At 55.7% G+C, this 23101-nt stretch overlaps 1 protein-coding gene across 5 annotated transcripts in view; it reads right to left on the minus strand.

Moving 5' to 3' along the window:
* RYR1 (ryanodine receptor 1) overlaps nucleotides 1–23101 on the minus strand; it is a 119170-nt gene that overhangs the window by 39289 nt on the left and 56780 nt on the right. For 3 of the 5 annotated variants that reach the window (XM_045442449.1, XM_045442447.1, XM_045442451.1), the window contains 26 exons: nucleotides 22724–22847; nucleotides 22013–22128; nucleotides 20377–20444; nucleotides 20150–20271; nucleotides 19618–19667; nucleotides 19146–19206; nucleotides 18801–19039; nucleotides 15811–15892; nucleotides 15133–15263; nucleotides 14579–14911; nucleotides 13537–13777; nucleotides 10827–10914; nucleotides 10655–10747; nucleotides 9819–9833; nucleotides 8442–8612; nucleotides 6831–6890; nucleotides 6408–6545; nucleotides 5751–5863; nucleotides 5450–5546; nucleotides 5091–5197; nucleotides 3566–3617; nucleotides 3363–3431; nucleotides 1849–1948; nucleotides 1483–1562; nucleotides 1313–1389; nucleotides 408–481 (listed from right to left, as the gene is read on the minus strand). In XM_045442449.1, the coding sequence (XP_045298405.1) occupies nucleotides 408–481; nucleotides 1313–1389; nucleotides 1483–1562; nucleotides 1849–1948; nucleotides 3363–3431; nucleotides 3566–3617; nucleotides 5091–5197; nucleotides 5450–5546; nucleotides 5751–5863; nucleotides 6408–6545; nucleotides 6831–6890; nucleotides 8442–8612; nucleotides 9819–9833; nucleotides 10655–10747; nucleotides 10827–10914; nucleotides 13537–13777; nucleotides 14579–14911; nucleotides 15133–15263; nucleotides 15811–15892; nucleotides 18801–19039; nucleotides 19146–19206; nucleotides 19618–19667; nucleotides 20150–20271; nucleotides 20377–20444; nucleotides 22013–22128; nucleotides 22724–22847 (2901 nt within the window). The remainder of the gene's footprint in view (nucleotides 1–407; nucleotides 482–1312; nucleotides 1390–1482; nucleotides 1563–1848; nucleotides 1949–3362; nucleotides 3432–3565; nucleotides 3618–5090; nucleotides 5198–5449; nucleotides 5547–5750; nucleotides 5864–6407; nucleotides 6546–6830; nucleotides 6891–8441; nucleotides 8613–9818; nucleotides 9834–10654; nucleotides 10748–10826; nucleotides 10915–13536; nucleotides 13778–14578; nucleotides 14912–15132; nucleotides 15264–15810; nucleotides 15893–18800; nucleotides 19040–19145; nucleotides 19207–19617; nucleotides 19668–20149; nucleotides 20272–20376; nucleotides 20445–22012; nucleotides 22129–22723; nucleotides 22848–23101) is intronic. The other 2 variants (XM_045442450.1, XM_045442448.1) reach the window with 1 other exon arrangement.

Raw genomic sequence — 23101 nt, forward strand, 5'->3', positions numbered from 1 at the left:
GTGGAGGGGCAGGAGGCGAGGATCAGGGCAGAAAAGTTAGACACGTCACAACACGGCAAAGAGGAGACTCGATTAACCCGGATTAGGGACATTAATGAGAACAGCAACCAGGGTGGGAGACTTGGGGCACGTGAGGGGGGGGGGGGTCGGTGTGGTGATGGGTGAGAGAACACAGGACAGAAGGACAGCCAAGGGTGGGGACCCCGAGGAGGGAGACCCGGGAGGAATGTGGGGGCAGGACTGGGGACCACTGCACAGGAGGTGGGAGGTGGGGTGGGGGTGGAGCTTGGGGATGGTTGTGGAGCGGAGGAGTCTTGGAGGAAGGGAGCTTTGGGCAATGTGGGCGAGGGGGCGATCCCGAAGGAAGAGGATGTCCCAGGAGAGGGAAGCCCAAGAGAGGGCCTCACCGGTTCCATCCTCGTTCACCATGCCCAGCCCCTCTGCCTTGTTCTGTCTCTCGAAGGCGTTGAGATCCAGGACGCTGTGCGAGGGGCGGGGGAGGTGGAAGGAAAGATGGGGAAGATGGGCTGAGGCCTCTGCCCTCTTTCAGAGCCCTGCAACACCCTCACCCCCACCCCACCCTGCCGTTAGCGAGTGGAGGGCCACAGTAAACCAGGAATGAGCTGAAATCATCGAGAGGAAGCAGAAACAGAACTGGAAGAAGCCATGTGGCCGCAGCTCACAAGTAAGGTGGGGCCAGGATGAAATATGCACAAGTTGAAATCGGGAGGAAACAGAAACCCTCAATTAGCAAAGCTGGTGGGGGAGGGGAGGAGTCAGTTGCCAGAAGAGAACAAAGGCAGAGGTAGTAGTCAAGTTAATAGGGGTCATCAGAGAGAGCCCCAGTTCCCTGCTGCTTCAGTGCCCCTTGAATTCTCCACAAGCTTTGGGCTTCAGCTGTTCGTTCATTTTTTTTTTTTTTTTTTTTTGAAGTTTACTTATTTATTTTGAGAGAGAGACACAGCGTGAGGAGGGGAGAGGCAGAGAGAGAGGGACAGAAAGAATCCCCAGCAGGCTCTGCACTGTCAACCCGATGCGGGCCTCGAACCTAGCAACCGTGAGATCATGACTTGAGCTGAAACCAAGAGTCATGAAACCAAGATCGTGACCCACGCTGAAGTTGGATGCTTAACCGACTGAGCCACCCAGGAGCCCCTCCAACTGTTCATTCTTAAAGCCTCTCGCTATTGTTAGGATAATCAGCTCCCTGGTATTTGAGCTAGTTTGAGTGGGCCTCTGTTCTGGCGGTGGTACCGAGTGGGGGCACAGCAACTGCAAAGAGCGTGACTGAAAGATGTCCCCTAGACCCTACCTGCATGTTTGCATCAGCGCCTGGATACTCTGGAAGAAGCCAACTTCCTTCTTGTCCTTCAGATAATCCAGCATTTTCTACAGAAGGGGTGGGCGGGGAGGAGGAGCTGGGAGTCACACAGGAACCTCCCACCCCTCTTAGCCCTCTTCCCAAGTCCCTTCTCCTGTTACCTGTTGCACATCAGCATTGCCTCCATTTAGGATGGAGATGCCCAGCTTCAGGGTGGAGGACACCATGGCGCCCGTCTCTCCTGCGGGGGGGACGGAGGGTCGCATAAGAGGGTCCGCTCAGTTTGAGAGCACTGTTCTCCACCCACCAGAAAACAGCCATCCCAGGGTATGTGGGAGAAGTGGGGGTGGGGGGGGGTGGGGAGTAGCATGCCAGAGCGAGGGACGGGTGAGACATCGCGAGGCAAGTGGAATGTGTGAGCGCTGGCGTGCAAAGCACAGGCATGAAGGTGGGCGAGGGTGCCGCGGGGTCCCCGGGGAGTGGGGACAGGATGCGTGTGCTCGGGAGGAGGGCCTGCACGAGGGCACCTTTGCAGGCGCTGATCATCTGGAGCACCATCTCCGCGGCTCCCCGGTTGTGCAGCCGCGCCTGCTGGTACAGGAGCCTCTGCTTCTCCATCTCTTTCTCCTGCGGCAGAGCCAGGCCCGCGGCGCCTAGTGAGTCGAGGCTCGCCAGCCAGCCTTTTCCCCTCACAGCCTCATCCCTCACCCTGACCCTCCCTGCTCCAACCACACCTAATTTCTTTTTTTTTTTTTTTTAATTTTTAAAACGTTTATTAAAATGTGAGAGAGAGCGCATGCGCAAGCTGGGGAAGGGCAGAGAAGGAGACAGAGGATCTGGAGCAGGCTCCAAGCTGCCAGCAGAGAGCCCGAGGTGGGGGCACGAACTCACAGAACCGCGAGATCATGACCTGAGCCGAAGTCAGACACTTAAAACCGACTGAGCCACCCAGGCGTCCCCACACCTCATTTCTTTAATTGTGAACTCCCTCTATCCCCTGGGACTGAAGTCCACGATTTGTCTCTTGTGCTCGGTACGGGGCCAGACACGGAGCAATCTTAACCTGGACCCACACATGGACCCCCAAGGGGGCCCTGAACAGGGGAAAAATTATATTTTTGTGTTTACCGCCCTCTGACTGAAACGGAGCATTTCCTTCCATTATAAATCATAGCAATATTAGAACCCATGGTTGTGTCACCAAGAAGAACCACAGATGTTTCCATGCCGCGTTATTTTTGCAGCCATCTTAAAACACTGCTTATGTTCATTACTCATCAGTTACTGTAGCTACTGGCCCCACTGTGAAATCGTGTCATTTGAAGGATGCCTAACCCTAACCCTAAAGGCAGTTATGACTGTCTTACAATTTTTTAAACAATATTTTGATGGTTCTTTCAATATGCTTGTTTCCTCTGCTATGAATTCATTTTATACATTTAAAAACATACTTCTAAGAGAGGCTTCACCAGATGCCAAAAGGGACCCTGGCAGAAAAACGGTTAAGAAACTCGAGGAAATGCTTACTGACTGCCTTAATGATGAATGGATGGGTCAGCTGCGTGGTTACCAGCTCTTTCTCACTGCCTGGCCTTTGCACATGCTGTTCCCCCGATCTGAAACACCTTTCTCCTTTTCTTCATCTGGCACACTCCTTTTATCCTCCTGCTCAGACATCCTCTCCTCCAAGAAGCCCTCTCTGACACCCTTCCCCCACAGGGTGGGTCAGGCACCTTGCTTGGGCTTCCACAGTCCCCTAAACTCCCCCCCCCCCCCACCATGTCTCCTCCCTGAGCTTCTTTGGATTCCCTGACCCTAACCCCTCTGCCTGGAGCTTCCCTCATCACCACCATGAATATTGTTGCTGTCTGCTCGATGTGTCTGTCTTGCCAGTAAACTGAGTCATTGCCGTGTCCCCAACATCACCTAGCACAGGGCTGGGCCCAGAGCACTACTCTGTGAACACAGGCTGAATGAATGAGGAATGACCGAAGTCAGGGTCCCTTATCCCTTTTCTCAGGGACCTCCTGATCCCACCTACCTCAAAGGAAACCTCAACTTCCTCTTCTTCGGCTTCGCCGTTCTCCCCTCCCTCCTCCAAGTGGCAGCTCTGGGGATGAGGCATCAGTTAGGGATGGCGGTGAACAGGGCAGACACCCCAGTTCACCCCCAGCCCTGTCAGTGGACAGGCACTGCAGCTGGGGAGAAGGGAGCCTGGCCTGGGGGATGGGGGCAGGGCCTCACCTTTGCCATGATGTCGGCATACGCCATATACAGGTAATCCTCGTCCAGTTTGCTGGGGAAGTAAGGGAGGAGAGAGTCAGGACCTGGTGGAGAGGACCCCCATCTCATAACAGCTTCCGGTTTTCCTTCGGAGAGCCACGCTCAGGCTGTGTGGTTTGGGTGGGAGAGACTGTCCACGGCCAGAGTGGGCATGTGACTGAGGATGAGCCAGTTGGCATTTTCGATCTGCTTGGCCACCGTAATAAATAGATACGAGATGGTTATGGGATTCATGCTGGTCCACTGGAACTCGTTCTGGGAGTGTTGCTGGAACTGTTGGTAGATGTGCTCCCTTCCCACTGGGGTTGCCAAAATGATGTGATGGACACCTGGAGCTTCTAGGGCCATTTTGCCACCTGTTGGTTCATTTGACCACTATGACCTTCTTGGGTCTCCTCAGCAAAAATAATAATAATAAAAATAATAATAATAATAATAATAGTAACGGCCAACACCCATTGAATATTTACTCTAAGTCCCTGCTCTAAGTGCTTTATATATGTAGTAACAAATTAATCCTCACAATAATCCTGTTAGGTAGATACTACTAGCCTCATTTTACAGATGCACAAAGGTCCTTCTTGGCCGAGCCACACAGCTTGTACCACGATTCAACCCTGGATAATATAACTCCAGAGTCATGGCTTTCCAAAGGATGGAAAACAGGACGCTCAGTGTCCCAGTGTCCCATGTAGCTGGTGGTGGCCTGATGTCAGAATTCTGGCAGATGAGAGATGTACAGAAGCCCACCAAGGAGAGCGCCTTTTCTTGGATAAAAAAAGATCTTGATTTTGCTCAGAAGGAAAAAAAGCCTCTCTCTGTCTTTCTGCCTGGCATGTGGTCGCGTCTGGAAGTTCAGCGATCCGTCTTATGACCACAAGACAAAAGGTCAGAATGGCAGGGCAGAAAGCCCGAACAGAGCCCGGGTTCCCATCTGCCATCGTGCCACTGCCCAGCCCTGGACTTTCTCCCTCCTGACTTCGTGGATGTGTGAAACATAAATCCCTATGCCTCTATTTCCTTATCCACAAAAAGGAGCTGACGGTAAGCACTTGATAAATGTTGCCTGTTACTACTGTTCCCAGCAGCACCCTTGTTTTAGTCCCAAGACTGTCATTAGCCTGTACAAAGCTTTTGTGTGCATCAGAAAAAGCCCTCTTCTCCTTTCTTCCATCTATGGGAAATTTGTTATGACGTGATTTCTTTCTCGTAACTTACTGATTTTGTCTGAGCAAGACACTTTCATCCAGACAAGCCTACACCGATATTGCCTAGGATGTGAACTCTTCAGAAGCGATGCCCTTGTGAAGTGCTCAGCCTGCAAAATGGTCCACGGTGGCCCTGCCTGTCCTCGTAAAGTGACATTGAAGGATGGGCTGTGGGGCTCTCCTCGGACACAGAGGGTCTGCCTCGAGGAGCAGGGCGGTTGCTAGGGGCCGGGAGGAAGCAGATTCCTTCCCCAGGACCGAGGGGGGGCGGTCCTCACCTCTTTTCAGTCAGGGCAGTGCGGCTGAAGTGCAGGACCAGCTGGTGCAGCGGGTCAGGCTTCTTCTCTTCCACTTCCTCCTCCTCCTCCTCCTGCTCCCCAGCTTTCTAGGGGAGGGGTGGGGTTGGGAAAGGGGGTTCTAGAGTCCCCACTTGTTTCCCCCCCCCCCCCACCACACACACACAGCCCCGCTGTGGCTGGATTTTCTCTCTTTCCCCACATGCTGCACCCAAGTCAGGGGCCGCCACTCCCCATACCCCTCAAGGTGAAGGGCGACCCCCGGAAATGTGCAGCCAGCAGCCTTGACCCCCAGCCCTATCCAGCCCTGCCCCTATACTCCCAGGCAGGCCCCAGCTCACTGAAAGGTCATCTATCATGCGGTCTTCAAAACTGTGGTCCTCGGTCAGGATCCATGCGGCCTTGTAGCTCTCCAGGAACATGTTACATGCACGGTGCCTGCCGGGGGCGGGGGGGGGGGGAGGGGAGGAGGTGTGTGGCATCACTGAGACCATCCCCGCTCCACGCTTCCTCTGTCCTTCCACACATCTACCTTCCCAACCATTCCCCAACGCCCCATCGAGTCGGCATTCTGTCCTCCTGCCTCCTCAGCCAGCCCTTCTCCACCGCCCCTCAAGCTTCCTTCTACCCTGGGGGTCTTACGTGGGCAGGTTGTACAGGGGGGTCATGCGGAAACAGGCAACGACTGCCCTCCGGCGCTGCTTGGACAAGAGCTTGTGCCACACGGCCTTCTTGGATTTGTAAGGGTGCTCGATCTGGGGGGGCGGGGGGGGGGCAGGCGGCAATCTGTCATTTCCCCGCCTCTACCCCGATCTGATTCCTACCCCAGAACCCCTGGGTGAAACTGCCCATCTATGCCCAGGCCCAAATTCAGGCCCAACTCACAGGGCTGTAGGAACTCCCCGGCCATACCAAGAGAGTCAAGGTTCGAACCTGGGCTTTGCTTCCAGACCGAAATGTCTGTCCTAGGCCCGCCCACAGGCCCAGGGTCACTACCCAGGCCCGTCACCATCCAGAGACCCATCCACGGTCCTGCCCAGAGTCAAGGCGTCTTCACCAGGCCCCACTCTAGACCCCAAATTCTGACCCTGACCCTGCCCCTAGGCCCGAGATCTAAGCACCAGGTCTTTCCCCTGGGGTTCCCAAATTCCTTTCTAAAGCCTCGCGTTTAACTCCAGGTTCCACCCAGAGACCCAAGGTTCACCCTCAGACCCCGCCCACAGATTCAAGGCCCGCCCCTTGCCCCGCCCAGAGACCCCAGCTCCCCGCCCCCTCCCAAGACCCTTCCAGCCCAGCCACCTGCTCCAGATGGTAGAGCACCGCAGACACCTCCTGGACCCTGCGCACGATCTTCTCGGGGTCGTCGGCGTCCTCCTCACGGCCCGGGAGGCCCCGGTACAGGGCCATCTGCCAGCGCAAAGAAGGGGAGCCTTCCACCTGACGGGAGGGAAGAACGGCGGCCGGCGTGAGGGTCCCTCCCCCTGCTGGCTCCCGGTTCCCCAGCCGGGCTCGTCTGAGAGCCCCTCCGCTCGCTCGAAGTGGGCTTCTCTGGCTGCCCCGCCCCCCTTTCGGTGCCGTGACCATTCATTCTGACCATTCATTCGGTGGGTGAGTACACGTTAAGGTCCTTCTCACCCTGCCTGGTACAGAGTAAGTATACTTGGCTATTATTGTTGCTACCGTCCTAACGTGCCCCTTTTGGTTGCAGATTAAGGAGGGTACCTTTCCCTGAAGGTGAAGGTTGTTCTGCAGATATTCCCGGACCTCCTCATCTGTGTCTTTCTGGGGAGACATGGCCAGACTGAGTCACTCTGATGGCCCAGCATCCTCCTTAACCCACATCCCTTTCCCTTCCAGGCCCATCATCCCAGCAGCTGGCGAGAGGCTTGTGGGGAGGGGTCATCTGGGAAAAACTGAAAGGGTCCGATGGTCAGGAATTGTCAGAAGGGAGTCCTAGAGGCCACAGATGCACCTTGAAGAGACAGTAAGGATTAGAAGGGCCTTGTGGGGATGTGAGTGGAGGTAGGGAGTGATGAGAGAATGCCCTCAAAGGTCAAATGAGGCCACCGAGGGATTATTGGAGGTCAGAGGAGGGTCAAAGTAGGGCTGCGAGATGGGCAGGGAGTTTTTGAAAATTAAAGGGGGGTGGGGGAGTATAAGGGAGACAACAAGATCAGCAGAGGTCATGAGGGATCAGGCAGATCAACCAAGTCACCAGTAAGGTTTTCATGGAGGCCAAAGAAGGGTCAGCAGGGGGGATTCCCAGAAGAGAGGGGCCCTCAAAGACCAAGTTGAGGAGTCAGAGGGGCCCTGGAGGGCTCCGTGGGTTCTTGGCAAGACTCAGCAGGTCCTAGGAGGAGATTGAGGTCCTGAAGGGAGGAGACTTTAGGGCTCCAGGAAAGAGGGTGTTTGTGATACCAGGGGGAGTCAGGGGTCTTCGAGGCCCCAGAGGAGTTAATAGGTTGTCAGGGTGTTTAGCAGAGTCCTGGGGAGACTCAAGGGGTCTTGGGCAGGGTCCTGGAAGGACTTCTCAGGTAAGGATGGTAAGGATGGTAAGGCTGGTAAGGATCGGGGGTGCTATTCCATACTAAGGGTACATGGGATCCTGGGAGTCCTCCTTGGAGCCTCAGGGGGTTCAGAGAGTGGGATCAGTTGATCTCAGGAATCCTGATACATCACAGGTTTGGGTGTGGTTCTGGGGAAGGAGCCATTAGGATCCTGGGGGATACTTAAGATCAGAGTGCTCACTGGAACCCTGAGAGTCAACAGAGCCCAGAGGGCAGGGTCAGCAGGGTCCTGAGGGAAAGAGCTGGTGAGCTGGAGAGCTCAGTGTGGACCCAGAGGTTCAGGGGAGGGCCAGTGGGATCATGGGGGACTCAATGGGTCCCAATGGGAGGTCCTGGTGGAGGACTCAGAGGCGTCTCGGGGGGGCTCATGGTGTCTCTGGTGGGGCCTTCAGGGTCCTAACGGGTTAGGCATGGTTCTGGGGGAGGGTGTTCAGGAGGGTCCTTGAAGGCTCAATATGGTCCTTGGATCCCAGGGGTCTTAATGATATTCCTGGGTTTTGATGGGGTTCCAATTAGGATCCTTAGGTCCCAGGGCTTTGCCCAATATCCTAAAATATTGGGCAGAGCCCTGGATTCTCAGCAACCTAGGGGAAGGTTCAGGGCATCCCAGGGGATCCCATGAGTCCTCAGTGTCCTGGAGAAAGATTCATTAGGGTCCCAAGAGAGGACTCCCAGTGGGATCCTGGGGGTTCAGTAGGGTCCTGGGGGCTTGGTGGGGTGCTGAGCAGGGTGCTGGCAGGTTCCCGTAACGGGGCTGTGCAGGCACCAGGGCGTAGCGGTTCTTGGCCTGCACGATGAGCTCCTGGTCAGTGGGCGCACACATGTTCAGGCCGATGGGCAGCATCTTCTTGAGCGTGGCCACAATCAGTGACGTCTGCACAGAGTACCGGTCCCCTCGGCGCTTCTTCTTCGTGCGTTCCTGGTCCGAGCCACCTGACTGTGGGGACATGGGGCTCAGCACCAGCCCGACTCGCAGCCCGGCCCCAGGCCCCAGGCCCCAGGCCCCAGGCCCCAGCCCCAACCTGTGCCATTGTCCACAGCCTGGGCTCCAGCCCGCAGCCTGGGTGCCGGGCATCCCCTCCCCCACCTGAGAGCCCGCATCCATTTCCACCCCAGACCTTGCTGATCTTTCACTTCAGGCCCCCAGCCCTCACCCAGACCCTCCCAGACCGAGCCTCTGTCCCCTGTTCCCAACCTCTATCCCAAATTCCAGATTTCCCCAAATTCTGGGCCTTTCCCAACCTCTGGCAGTCTTCTCCCAGAATCCCCTAACAACTTTCAGTACGGCACCTCCCCTCCCCCACAACATGCGCAACCCTACACTTGATATCCCAAGAGTGAGGTCCCCAGAATGAAATAAAGATGCAGAACCGCAAAGAGTCTCAAGAGACAAAAGAAGTTGGGAGAAAAAGAGAGACACTGAGAGACTCAGGCAGACAAGGAGACAGGAAGACAGAAGATGTAAGAGAGATCCAGAGAGGTCTGGAAGCAGAAACACGGGGCACAGAGTCCCACAGCCGTGTTCTGGAGCCTTGGGTGCGGACCCAGGGCCAGGGCCACCCCAGTCATGCCAACGAGAAGCCCCAGTGACAAGCTTCGGCCGGAGCCACATTCACTCCGGCTCGCAATACGGAGCACGGCCTGTGTGTGAGCCAGACACTGCTGAGACCACATGCAGAGCCCCGGGGCCCCAGGGGCCACCGGCCAGATGCCGTCCGAGGCTCAGAAAATAAGACACTTGACTAAGGTCGCACAGCCAACTGCCAAGGGTCAGGATTTGAACCCAAGTCTGCCTGGTTCTGGAGCCCAAGCCTTAAGCCCAACCATGCGCGTGCCTTTCCCACCCCATTCCCATTCCCTGTGACCTCAGACCACAATGCTTCGCTGCTTTGAGGAAAGCTGAGAGATTTTTTTTTTTTTAAACAAAAGTTAAAAAAAAAGTTAAATTGGCAAAAGCTGAGCGTTGGGAAGGGAATGGGTGGTTGGGAGTGGGGATGGGGGAGAGAAGAAGGATGGGGGCTGAGGGGCAAGGGGCGGGGAACAGGGGCAGGAATTTTCTGGAGGGGATGCAGAAGCCAGGGTGTGGGGGAGAAGAGGGAATTAAGCCAAGAGGCATGCGGAAGGTCCCAGATGTGGGGCTGACCTGTACATCTCCCGCCTGCTTCGTCAGGGTGCAGACAAAGACAAGAAGGGTTACCCTGGCCCCTCAGAGAACCCTAGGCCCAACTTCAAGTGGGCCCCATCCCAGCCCCCTTGCCCCAGCCCGACACACAGCCCCTAGCTGGGCATTTCTGGACCCCGAGTGGAAATGGGCGGGTGGGTTTGGTCTTTAGGCCCCTGAAGAGGGCAGTGCTGAGAAGTTAAGGGTAGAGGAGAGGGGGCATATGGGATAATGAGGAGATGGGAGAGGAAGATATTGGGGTGAGGGAAGGAATGGAGGAGGGGAAAGTGGGAGGAGAGGGGAGGAAGGAGGAGAGAAAGGATGAGGTGGGGAGGAGGCAGAGGAGGGAGATGGAGAGGAAGGAGGAGAGGAGAGAGATAGGAGTAGGGTGATGGGGAGGAGAGAGAGTGGGGAGGGTGATGGGGAGGGAGAGGAAGGGCATGGGGAAGAGGGAGAGGGAAGGGATGGAGAGGAGGGAGAGGAGAGATAGGGAGGAGGGGGATGGGAGGAGGGGGATGCAGAGGGAGAGGAAGGGCATGGGGAAGAGGGAGAGGAGAGATAGGGAGGAGGGGGATAGGGAGTGAGATGAGGAGGAGGGAGATGGGGAGGAGGGAGGAGATGGAGGAAGAAGAGAGAAATGGGGGGAAGGGAAAAGACAGAGGAGGAGGGAGGAGATGAGGCGGGGGGAGATGGGGTGCTGTGATGGCTGCAGGCACGTGGCCGGGGCAGGGAAGGCTGGCTGGTGAAGGGGTCAGGTGGGAAGGCCTGGAGGGTGCTCCCGCCCTCCCTGCTACGTGCTCTCAGAGCAAAGCACCCACCTTGGCCATTTTGCTCTTGTTGTCAGCGGTCAGAAATGACATGTTGTTGATCTCATTCTGGACCACAAAGTTCTGCTCCTCACGCTTAAAGTTCTGGTGGGGGAGGCAGTGTCAGGATCAGACGGGGCAGTGAGGGTTGTGGGAAGGAGGGCCAGGGCGGACGGGGACTCACGTGGGACTTGGACCAGTAGATGAAGATCTCGCCCACCATCCTGAACAGCTCCTCGGCGCTGGGGTTGGGCTCCGTCAGCCAGTGCGCCCTGGGTGGGCAGGGAAGGGGCCGGTGAGGGATGGGGGCAGGGGCCCCCAGGAGAGGACGCCCCACAGAGAGCTCTCAGGGGAGGGGATGGGGGGGACCTGGAGATTCCAACGGGAGGGATGGGATGGAGTTTTCTAGGGTAAGCTGGCCATTCAGATGATCTAAACATCTTACCCATTCCTTTAAAAAAAGGAAGTCCTTTTTTCTATCTCTGACCTTTTTATTGAAGTATAACATAAAGTGTCAGCTTAATGGTTATCACAAAGTGAACACACTGGTGTAACCACCACCCAAGTCAAAAAATAGGGGCGCCTGGGTGGCTCAGTCAGTTAGGCGTCTGACTTCAGCTGGGGTCATGATCTTGCAGTTTGTGAGATCGAGCTCCAAGTCGGGCTCTGTGCTGACAGTTCGGAGCCTGGAGCCTGCTTCGGATTCTGTGTCTCCCTCTCTCTCTCTCTGCCCCTCCCCTGCTTGTGCTCTCTCTCAAAAATAATACACACTAAAAAAATATACGGGAATGCAAGCTGGTACAGCTACTCTGGAAAACAGTACGGAGGTTCCTCAAAAAACTAAAAAGAGAACTACCCTACGACCCAGCAACGGCACTACTAGGCATTTATCCACGGGATACAGGTGTGCTGTTTCGAAGGGACACATGCACCCCCGTGTTTATAGCAGCACTATCGACAGTAGCCAAAGTATGGAAAGAGCCCAAATGTCCATCAACTGATGAATGGATAAAGAAGATGTACATATATATATATATATATATATATATATATATATATATATACATATATATATATATATATATATATATATATACAATGGAGTATTACTTGGCAATCAAAAAGAATGAAATCTTGCCATTTGCAACAACGTGGATGGAACTGGAGGGTATTACGCTAAGTGAAATTAGTCAGAGAAAGACAAAAATCATATGACTTCACTCATATGAGGACTTTAAGAGACAAAACAGATGAACATAAGGGAAGGGAAACAAAAATAACATGAAAACAGGGAGGGGGACAAAACAGAAGAGACTCATAAATATGGAGAACAAACAGAGGGTTGCTGGAGGGGGTGTGGGAGGGGGGATGGGCTAAATGGGGAAGGGGCACTAAGGAATCCTAAAATCATGGTTGCACTATATGCTAACTAATGTGGATGTAAATTTAAAAAAAAGAAATTAAAAAAAAAAGAAATAGAACATTTCCAGAATCCAGAAGTATCTTCACGCCCCTCCCAGCCACTCCTTTCTCCCTCCATTTGGATGACCCTTATGCTGACCATGGATTATTTTTGTCTGCTCTTGAACGTTACATGAATAGATGTAATAGGTACTCTATTTTTATTTTTCCTGGCTTCCTTCGACCTGACATTTGTGACATGCATCCACATCGTTGCATGCTGCAATAATTTGTTCATTTTCATTGCCGTGTAGTATTCCACGGTGGGAATGCGCCACAATTTATTTGTTCAAACTCTCCGATGCGGTGCACGGACTCCTGGGAACCTACACTACAGCAATACGCCCCGTCGTGAGTATGAAGAGGGGTGTGCATGGGCGTATACAACATTCCTACCAATGCTTCCCATTTCTGCTCCTGTGACAGGCATAGCTAATCAGAGCCCCCTTTCTTACAAAGCCCTGATGCAACGCGAAAATCTTTTCAACCAGGATGGAACTAGGAGTTGAAACGTATTCACTATCCCTGGATTAGGCTGCCCCTAGGAGTTAATGATTCTCTGAACCGTGCTTCTGATTTTAGGGAGATGTTAGCAATTGGTTGATACCTGTTCTTGCTTTTGACTTAAAAAAATTCTATTTTTATTTTTGAGAGAGAGAGAGAGAGCATGAGCGGGGCAGGGGGGTGCACAGAGAGAGGGGAACAGAGGATCAGAAGCAGGCTCCAGGCTCCGTGCTGTCAGCACAAAGCCTGACATGGGACTCGAACTCATGAACCGTGAGATCATGACCTGAGCCAAAGTCGGACACTTTTAACTGACTGAGCCACCCGGGGGCCCCTGCTATTGACTTAAAAAAATTTTTTTTTTAATTTTTGAGAGAGAGAGAGCATGAGTGGGGGTGGGGGGCACAGAGAGAGGGGGACAGAGGATCTGAAGCGGGCTCTGCACTGACAGCAGTGAACCGGATGCAGGGCTTGAACCCACAAACTGCAAGATCACGACGTGAGCTGAAGTTGGACGCTCAATGGGCTGAACCACCCAGGTGCTGCACCTGCTCTTGCTTCTCTTAAAGGCCTGTTTCTGAGGAAAGTCCGGCTGGCCAGATCTGGAGCGTCTTCGTTTCCCTTCAGTGACGGAGGAAGGCCTGACCATTGGGCCTAACTGCGCGAATCAGCCCCATCCACCCAAGCCCAGAGGTGGCCTCGCGGGGGCTCGGCCTCAGGAGGTGTGAAGGAGAAGAAGGGGAGCAGACACCCGCGGGCTGGATTTTGTGGGGCCAGAGGCAATGGGGAGGGTGGTCAGAAGGCTGGGGGGGAGGGTGGGTGAGAGCTGGAAAAAGTTTATAGTAACTCAGAAGGTGACGGGTCAGATGGGGCTCCGGGAAGCCCAAGGTCAGGCTGAATGTGCACGGGGACGGCGGGGACTTGCTGACCTGTTGTTGTCCACGTAGCGGATGAGCAGCGGGTAGAGGGCGTACAGGTCCCGGCAGAGCACAGAGAACTCATCCCGCACCAGGAGCTCGCCCTCCTGGGCCTCCGCCTTGGCCTCCAGGCGCAGCTGCTCCTCCTCGGCCACCACCTTCCCCGCCCGCTTGCGCAGCCGCCCGATGGTGGGGATGAAGTGTGAATGCAGCAGCTCCGGCCGGGCCCGGCTCACGATGGGCTGGGCGAACACTGCGGGGGCGAGGCGGACGGAGGGTCACGCGCTGCCGGCCAGCCTCTAACTCCAGCACCTGACCTACGACCTTGGATCCCACGCCTGAGCTCGGGCCCTGACCTCTGACACAGCCCCTGACGCCTGGTCCTAATCACAGCCCTTGACCTGAACCTGTGACGCCAGCCACCTCTGACCCCCCGTGACCGACTCATAACCTGATAGCTTACCTTGGGCTATGACCTCTCACCCTAATCTTTGACCTGTGACCTAGCCCCTACCCAAACTCTTACCTCACTGTGTGATTTCTGACTATGACCCCTGGTTTCTTACCCCAGCCTCTGACCTCTGACCCCGGCCTCTGAGCCCAGCCCCCAAGCTCTAGCTTGGCCCAGTTTCTGACAGAGAACTTCTGAACCAGGAATCCCATCCCTTTAAAGACTCATTTCTTGATCTCTGACCTACAAACCCCTCTGTATCAGGGCCCTTGATGCGTGACCTGGTTCTCTGACCCTCTGTATAAGGAACCCAGGCCTCTGACCCAATTCCTAACCCTCTCCAAGGCTCTAGCAATTCAGAATCCGGCCTGGAGGACTTCCAGGACCCATCCATCCACCCCAGGCCCTCAGAGCCCAAGATTCTGACCGCTTGTGATGACTCCTCGCCTTCTGAGCCTGAGAAAACCTGAACTCTAACTCCTGCCAACTCCCAGGAAAACACAGACCCCGGGGATCGCCCTCTCAGACCATGAGATCAAAGGGCCCGAGCCCCAGGACGCTTCGGCCCCAGTCCTCAGGAGCCTGGTGCCCCCCCAGACCCACCGGCGAGCCGCTTCATCCACGACGCCTCGTCAATGCCCAGGTTGTTGACGATGATTCGCAGGATATTCCCCAGCAGGGAGTTGAGGTGGTCAGAGGTGACAGCTGTGCAGGGCGGGGGCGCCCCCGCGGGCAGGGCGGGCGGGGGGGCCTCGGGCCCGCGCTCCCACCAGCGCGGCAGGTAGCTGCACAGCATGGGCAGCGTGATCTCGATGACGTGTGGCATCTCTGTATAGCGGGCCCCCGACTCGGCCAGCCCCCCGATGTCCGCCATGAGCCGCTCCAGCACCGGGATGTCAGGACACATCTCCTCCACGCTGTTGGGGAGCCCCAGGACTGGGGTGCACAGAGGGGTCAGGGCATTCCAACCCATCACTCCCAGACCTCGGTGTCCCCACCACAAACCCGGGCCCCGACGGGCTCCAGAATCCTCCAGTCTGGAGTGCCCCCAACCCGGGGAATCCTCAGCCCTCAGAGCCCCCCCAAAGCGGGCCCTCCCCCGGGCCCGTGCTGGGTAGGACGTTTCCTCACACCCGCTCCAGCCCCACACCACTTACTGGCCCGCTCCCGGGGAGACTTGGTGGTGTACACGGAGCAGGCGTTATACTCGTTCAGCTGAGGCTCCAGGAACGCCACCGGCATGGCCGCTGCCAGGCGGGCCAGGCACTCCCCGAGGGCCGGCCGCAGCCTGGAAGAGGGGGCTGCTTAGCTCTGAGACGCCCCCCGCCCGGTGCTGGTGCTGCGTCCCAGCCTCCGTCTCCATAGGAGTGCGTCTCCCCAGAACTCTCTGGAGCCCAGCCATCCACCCAAAGCACGAACGTGGCCTTTTCCTTGGGTTCTCACGTGCCCTCTCGCCCTAACTGGTGATCCTAGCTTAGGAGAGCCCACCCACACGGGCACTGCCAGGGCCCCTCCTCGGTGCCCCCAGCGTGCTGTGACTCCTGTGTACCACCCTCCCTTCTGTGTGCCTCCTGCCGGGGCAAGCTTGCACCCCGGCAGGGAGCCACCTGCCATCCTGGCCAGCAGGCGCCTGGGGCCAATCGGGCTTCCTTCACTGGCCTTCCCCCGAGTGCCCTCAAGTGGCCGCCTCGGTGAACTGCAGCTGCCGCCGAGCATGTCCGTCGTGGAAGACTGCTCATTTCTGCTTTTCACCCACCCCCATCTTCTCCTGCTCCTTCCTTCCCCCATCCCCCCAGCACCCACCCCAGCCCCAAACTATGGCTCTCTCTCCTTACTTTTCCACGTAAGGGTTCCTGGTGGTTCCCAGAGAGTAGATACTGCACAGCGTTCGGTAGCAAGAGACCTGGACGTCATCCACTGAGGGAGAGAGGGAGGGTGAGGGTGGGGGAAGCACCCACCATCCTCGTCCTCCCCCGCCCTCCTCCCTCACCTCCATAAGAGCTGGGCAGTCGAGAGCCAGCCTGCCATTTACCAGTTTTGTGACTTGAGCAAAGTGCCAACACTCTCTTGGCCTCAGTTTCCCTATCTGTAAAATGGGGATACCTATAGTATCTTCCTCATGGGGTGGTTGTAAGGATCAAAAGATTAATGCTTGGAAACCAGTTGGAACAGGTCACACAACAGGCACTCAGTAAAGGCTGCTCTTTCCTTGGAGGGGAGTCACGGATCTCTTTGATGATAGCGATGGACACTCTCCAGAAAAATGCAAACATCCAACCCTGACGATAATTTTAGGTCATCCCCCTGCCGACCCCCGGAAGACCAGGTTAGGAACCTCAGCAACTTTACAAATGTCTCGAGATAAAAAGAGGGCAAGGGGGCAGTTCTAGATTGAAGAGACACGTGGACATAACAACCAAATGCAAGGAGAAAAACCTGACTGGATTCTGAATTTTTTTTTTCAACGTTTTTATTTATTTTTGGGACAGAGAGAGACAGAGCATGAACGGGGGAGGGGCAGAGAGAGAGGGAGACACAGAATCGGAAACAGGCTCCAGGCTCTGAGCCATCAGCCCAGAGCCTGACGCGGGGCTCGAACTCACGGACCGCGAGATCGTGACCTGGCTGAAGTCGGACGCTTAACCGACTGCGCCACCCAGGCGCCCCGAATTTTTTTTTTTTTTAAATCAAAGACATTTTGAGAGTAATGAGGGAAATTCAAGCACAGTCAGGTTAGGTGGTGATAATGATATTGTGATTTCATGACAAACAGAAGGTTCTCATTCCAGGAGGTGCAGACTCAGTATTTAGGGATGAGGTGTCACGGTCTGTGGAACTCACATTCTAAAGTTCAACAAAAAGGTCTGCAAATACTTTTGCTCATAAAGTGAAAGGTTAAGCAAACGGGGCAAATTGTGAACAATTCTCTTCTTCTGACTCTTCTGGACACTTTAAAATTCTCTAAACAGGGGCACCTGGGTGGCTCAGCCGGTTGAGCGTCTGGCTTCGGCTCAGGTCATGATCTCTCAGTCTGTGAGTTCGAGCCCCGTGTCGGACTCTGTGCTGACAGCTCGGAGCCTGGAGCCTGCTTCCGATTCTGTGTCTCCCTCTCTCTGTGCCCTACCCCACTCACTCTCTGTCTGTCTCTCCCTCTCAAAAATAAATAAACATTAAAAAATTTTTAATTCTCTGAACAAAACGTGAGGGTGGGGGAAGAGCCCCAACCACGTTCAACTTTTCTTACTTTTAGCAAAAGGTTCTAATTTCAAAGAAACGGTGAACTGAGACATGGCTCGGCATCCACCAATCCCCACGGCCCGTGGCCTGCTGGCCCGTCCTGGACACCTTCCCAGGGTGTTCCCTGGGCCCCTTGGCCCAATTGACCTTGGCATCTCCCCGACTCGTTACTGCTCCCAGTCCCCGTATCCTGGAGGCCCCACTATCCGAGTGTCGCAGGCCGGGGCCTTGGGCTTCACTCTGGATACCTCCCCTCCACCGCCCATCTCCTCGGCCTCCTGAACATCTCTCCCTCCAGCACCCCCGCCGTCCTTCCCCCGCCCCCCACAGTCCAGACCACATCTCATAAGGCTCTTTGTTTGAGGACCTGACACTCCACTGGGTGTTGCATCTTGCCTGTGTCTCACGAACACACTGTGCACATTGTGTTCCCAGATCCCAGGCTGGGTCACACAACAGGTGTGCCATTTGGTAGCAGACAAACGGCAGACGCTGCTAATAGACTCCCAATATCTGCTCTTAACTTTTCTCTGCTCTTTAGGAACAGACCTCCAATGTTTAGCTGGACACGTGACCTCCCAGAATAAAGGCTACTTTCCCAGCCCCCCTTGCGGTGACATGTGGCCGCATGCTGAATTCTGGCCAACGAGATGGATGTAAGCAGGAGTGACACAGACCACATCTAGGTCGTTCTTGTAAAAGAATTGCAGTGCCCGGGGCGCCTGGGTGGCGCAGTCGGTTAAGCGTCCGACTTCAGCCAGGTCACGATCTCGCGGTCCGTGAGTTCGAGCCCCGCGTCGGGCTCTGGGCTGATGGCTCAGAGCCTGGAGCCGGTTTCCGATTCTGTGTCTCCCTCTCTCTCTGCCCCTCCCCCGTTCATGCTCTGTCTCTCTCTGTCCCAAAAATAAATAAACGTTGAAAAAAAAAATGTAAAGAATTGCAGTGCCCTCCTCTTTGCTTCCTCTCTCCTCTTACAGACTAGAATGGGGATGTAATGAACGCCGTGCCATCCGGGACCCTGCGGATAAAGGCAGTATTTCCAAGATGGCAGGGTAACAAGATGGAGGGAGCCTGGGCTTCTGACATGGTGATGCACTCACAAGTAGGCTCTTACATGAGAAAGAAATACACCCCTTTCTTGTTTAAGCTAACAGTGACTTAGGGTCTTTTGTTAGAAGCTGCTGAACTCAGGGGTCTCTGGGTGGCTCGGTTGGTTAAGCGTCTGACTTCAGATCAGGTCATGATCTCACGGTTCATGGGTTCGAGCTCTGCGTCGGGCTCTGCGCTGACAGCTCGGAGCCTGAAGCCTGCTTCGGATTCTGTGTCTCCCTCTGTCTCTCCCCTCCCTTGCTCATATTCTGTTTCTGTCTCTCAAAATAAATAAACGTTAAAAAAAAAAAAAAAAGCTGCCGAACTTATATCCTCATTAACTCATTCTGTCTCATTAACTCATTCTGTTACCTACCAATTCACTGAGTGCACACTCAGACACCTGGGGATTCTGCCGGGCACACGGGGATGGCTGGTGTCAGCAGAATTGCACCCCACCCCCGGCCCCAGCCCTGCCCTTGGGGTCAGGGGTCCTTACGGATAACATCGTCTCCGAACTGGTGCTGGGCGATGTGCTGGAAAAGCGTGGTGAGGACCGGCAGCAGGGCCACCGTGGTGTAGGTGAGGTTCTGGCCCACACCCTTCACCTGCGTGCGTGCTTGTGACACCTTGCCCAGACGAAGGTTCTCCACCATCTTCTCGATGTCCTCTGAGGCGCTCTCAAAGAAGGAGCGGAGGCCGGCCTTCACGATCTCGGGGCCTGACTTCATCACCGTCCTAGGAGGGAAGCCGGGGCGCGCCAGTTCTAGAATCTGAGATTCGGGATTTCAGGAGGTCAAGGAGAACAGGGGTTTGGGGCGGGGGTGGCCACCAGGCCCCATACCTGGCATCCAGGGAGCGTGCCAGGATGTGAAGACAGTTGACCACAGCTGGGGCATCCGTCCCTGGGAAAGGGAGACGGGAGAGGGTGAAGGAAGGGCTACAAGGGCAGTGCCTTCCCCTACATCCACCTCCCCCCTGCCCCACCTCCACCTGGACCCCCACAGGACCTGATCCTTCCCCAAACCCGCTCTGCCTGCACCTCCCCCATCCCAGCTCTGACCTTCGGGCCATCACTGAGGATGAGTCTGTGTCCCCACCGGCCTGGGGGCTCCACGAGGGCAGGGCCCAGCGCTGTCCCAGGCACAGCCCTGTCCCTAGGACTACCCAGTCCATGTCTGGGTCCAGAGGAACAACACGGTGGAGGTTGTTCAAATTGAGGCCTGAACCGGGAGCTGTTTCTTCAGGGTGGGGTTGGAGATTGCAGGGAGAGAGGGAAGGTTAGAGAGAAGAACTCGGGGCGGGGAGCTACTTACCAAAGAGAGAAACTCGGTGCCGTACAAGAGCCGCAAGCTTGCAGAAGAGGCTGAAGAAAGAAAGGGACATAAGGACGGGGGAAACAGACAGTGAGGACACCACGGGACAAGGACAGCAGCGGCAGAGTTAGGGACAGGGACAGAGGGACAGAAGACACAGCCAGGAGGACATAGGATGGTGGAGAAGAGAACAAAGGTGACAGGAAAGGTGGGGAAGGGGCAGAGAGATGAGCAAGCTTGAGAGTAAGGGGCAGACACGGGGGTGCTGGGGGGTGGGGAGGCTGGTCTGCCTTTCTGACAGGGCGACCAATTCATCCCATTTGCCTGAAAGTCCTACATCCTGGGAGACCCCTCGGTCCTGGGCACAAGAGGACAGGGAGTCACCCTCACCCTTCAGTCACCTCTGTAGGTAGAGTGGTCAGTGCCCAACACCCAGGACAGAGCCCAGACAGTCCCAGGTTGGGAGGACAGGGTCCAGGATTGCAATCCCGTGAGGTCAGGAGGCGGGGTCAGGGGTCACAGGGTAGCCCACCTGGTGATCATTTCCTTCTCCTTGTTGGAGGCGTGGCCACCACTGCCCAGCACTTTGGCCGGTGTGGACAGGAAATAGAGGCAGTGGTTGGTGAAGTACTGGTTGATCAAAGGCAGCAGGATCTGGGGGTGGGGTGGGGAAGAGACGAGGCGGGCTGGGTGCAGGGGGACTGGGTGAAGGGGTCCACCAGTCCCCAGCCCCCTCCAGCTTCTCAGTCCACCTCTCACCTTGGCAAAGAATTTAATCTCCTGTTCGTGGGGGGACTTTTCCACTCGTCCACTGCTGACCACAGCCTCTGGTGGCGGAGGGAAAAGAGAGGTGTTGGTGGGTTCAAGGCTGGGGAACTCAGAAGGTGCCTCGGGAGGGAGGGGACTCGAGGGTTAAGGGAGGAAAAGACGAGAGATTAATGCTTGGTATAAAGCCACCTCTGTTGGCTTTGAGGTGAACCTCTCTCTCCTGTCTTTCCTGTGTTTCCCCCTAACTCCTTGATCAAGCCCTTCCTGCGGCTGAAAATGGGGAAGAGGATAAACTAGGATGGAGTAAGGTCATGGAACATCCGCTTCCTCACCAGCCCTCTTCTTCCTGAACTTCAGTACTTGGCACTGAGTCAATGTGGAATGAATGAATGAATGAATGAATGAAACAAGAAGTCAATGTTGACAGACTAGAATTAATTTTAAAGCAGAAGTCAATTTCAGGTAATAATAACAGTGAGAGTAATAATTAATGATAATAATAATGCTAATAATGTCCCTGGCCCTCGCACGATCTCCTCCCAACTTGGAGGTCTGTACAGTTGGTCCCCCTCCTTCATTTTACAGATGAGGGAACTGAGATGAAATAACTCAGCCCAGGTCACCCAGCAAGAACAGGACAGAACTGTGACTGGTTACGGTGGACAGATGGGGAAACCGAGGCACAGAGAGGAGAGGGAGTTGCCGAGAGGCGCTCAGCATGGAGGATCAGCATGTGGGATTCGAGGCGAGGTGTGTGCGTGCGTCCTGCTGTGCCACTCATCTGAGGGGGTCTGGGGGTCCTGGGTGGCTCTCAGGGGGAATGTTGGCATCTCTGGGGGAAGCTGGGAGGGATTCTAGGGGCCAGCTGTGATTCTTAGTGGGGTGTAAGAGGCACGTATGGGGCACACCAACAGCCTCCATCCCCAAAAGAGACCCAGAATCTGCCCAATCCTCACCCTCTTTGGTCCCTACGCCCACAATCTGTCCCTAATGCAGCCAAGGGGAGTCTGTGAACACCTGAAGCAGGTCAGGGCTCTCTCCTGCTCAGAACCCTCCCGTGGTGCTATTCCACTTGGGGTAAAAAGCCACAGTCCTCCCCATGCCTGCAAAGCCCTACGTGATCTGCCCCGTCTCCTCCCACTGTCCGCACTCAGTCACTCTGCTTCAGCCAGTTGGGCCTCCTGTTTCCCCAGGGACTTCTCAGAACCTTCGCACTGGCTGTTCCTCTGCCTGGAATACTCTCCTCGGATGTATGGCCAGCACCCTCCCAGCTCCTTCAATGTCTTCCCAATTACTCTATTTAAAATTTAAAGGGCTCCACTCCCCCAATCCCCCCCCCACCACAACTCCCAGTCTTCCTTAGCTGGTTCTAGTGTATTCTTCCTCCCCAAACGCTAACTGCCTTCTAAAAACTTAAGGTATCTGACGTTAATCGTCTGAAGGCACCACAGGAATGTAAACGCTGGAGGACAAGGATCTTTGTCTCGTTCACTGCTGTGTTCTCAACACCTGGAAGGAACAGTGTCTGGCACAATAATGAGGTGAGGGGAGGGAAGGAGAAATGCACGCGCCGGGTCCTTGGGTGAACCTGCAGGTATGGCCGGCATGGGGAGGGACTCCCCCGTACCCAGGTGGGCGATAAACTCCTGGGAAATGTCCATCCAGCGCAGCAACTGCTGCAGGAAGCCAAAGGCGAACCGTTTCTCGATGGAAGACGTGTCCAGCTCCATGTCCTTAAGGCCTCTGCGTGGACAGGCAGAGAGGGGTCAGCCCTGTTCCCCGCTCCTCTCCAGTTCCCCTCTGCTTTCCTACGCCCGGCCGCTGCAGGCTTCTGCCCCACGCCAGGTCCCCCTCGAGCTCCCTCAGTTCCCTGGCCCCGCCTCTCCTCCTCAGGCCCCGCCTCCCCTCAGGCCCCGCCCCCTTAGCCTCCTGTGATCCCCGGCCTTGCCTCTCCTCCCAGGCCTAGCCCCTCCCCTCTCTGGCCCCAAACAGTCCCCCAAGCCCCACCCTCTTAGCCTCCTCCCCTCCCAGGTCCTAACTCTTCTCCCGAGGCCCCACCCTCTCGGCCCCCCACTCTCTGACCTTGCTCCCCGCTCTGAGGAGGCCCCCCCATCTTGGCTTCCTCTCCCCTGGCCCCTCCCCCCCTCTCCAGGGCCCACCCTCGTAGCCGCCTCCTTTCTCTGGCCCCACCTCTGCTCTCCGGGCCCCACCCCTCTCAGCCACCTCCCTTCCCTGGCTCCGCCGCTTTACCCCAGTCCAGCTTTCCCCAGTTTGGGCCTGGCTCGTTCTTCCTCTCACATTCCCCGCCCCTCCCTGGCCGGGCTTGCAGCCCACGTGCCTGGTGACAGCATAGCCGTTCATCTGCAGGAACTTTAGCAGTTCCTGGGCCTTCTCTCGGTCTCGTGCCTTCTCCTTGGCTGTCAGTGTGTCGTAGGGGACCAGCAGGGGGTGGGTCCCACCACCTGGAGCCGCAAAGACCAGAAATCAGAGGACTGGGGAGACCCAGGCCACTCTCACTGAAGTGGTTCTTGCTGCTGAGAGCACGCATAATTAGACTAATAAAGACAGAGGTAAGAGAACCGAATCCTGGCTTTCAGAGGATCGTCATATGCTCACCACAGCCCTATGGTAGTAGATGTTGTTATTATCGGGGGTGGCGAAAGCAATGGTTCAAAGCCACACAACTCTAACTTAAGCCCTTGGGACTCTGGAGTTA

The sequence above is a fragment of the Leopardus geoffroyi genome, chromosome E2 (assembly GCF_018350155.1).
Source record: "Leopardus geoffroyi isolate Oge1 chromosome E2, O.geoffroyi_Oge1_pat1.0, whole genome shotgun sequence".
Classification (NCBI taxonomy): domain Eukaryota; kingdom Metazoa; phylum Chordata; class Mammalia; order Carnivora; family Felidae; genus Leopardus; species Leopardus geoffroyi.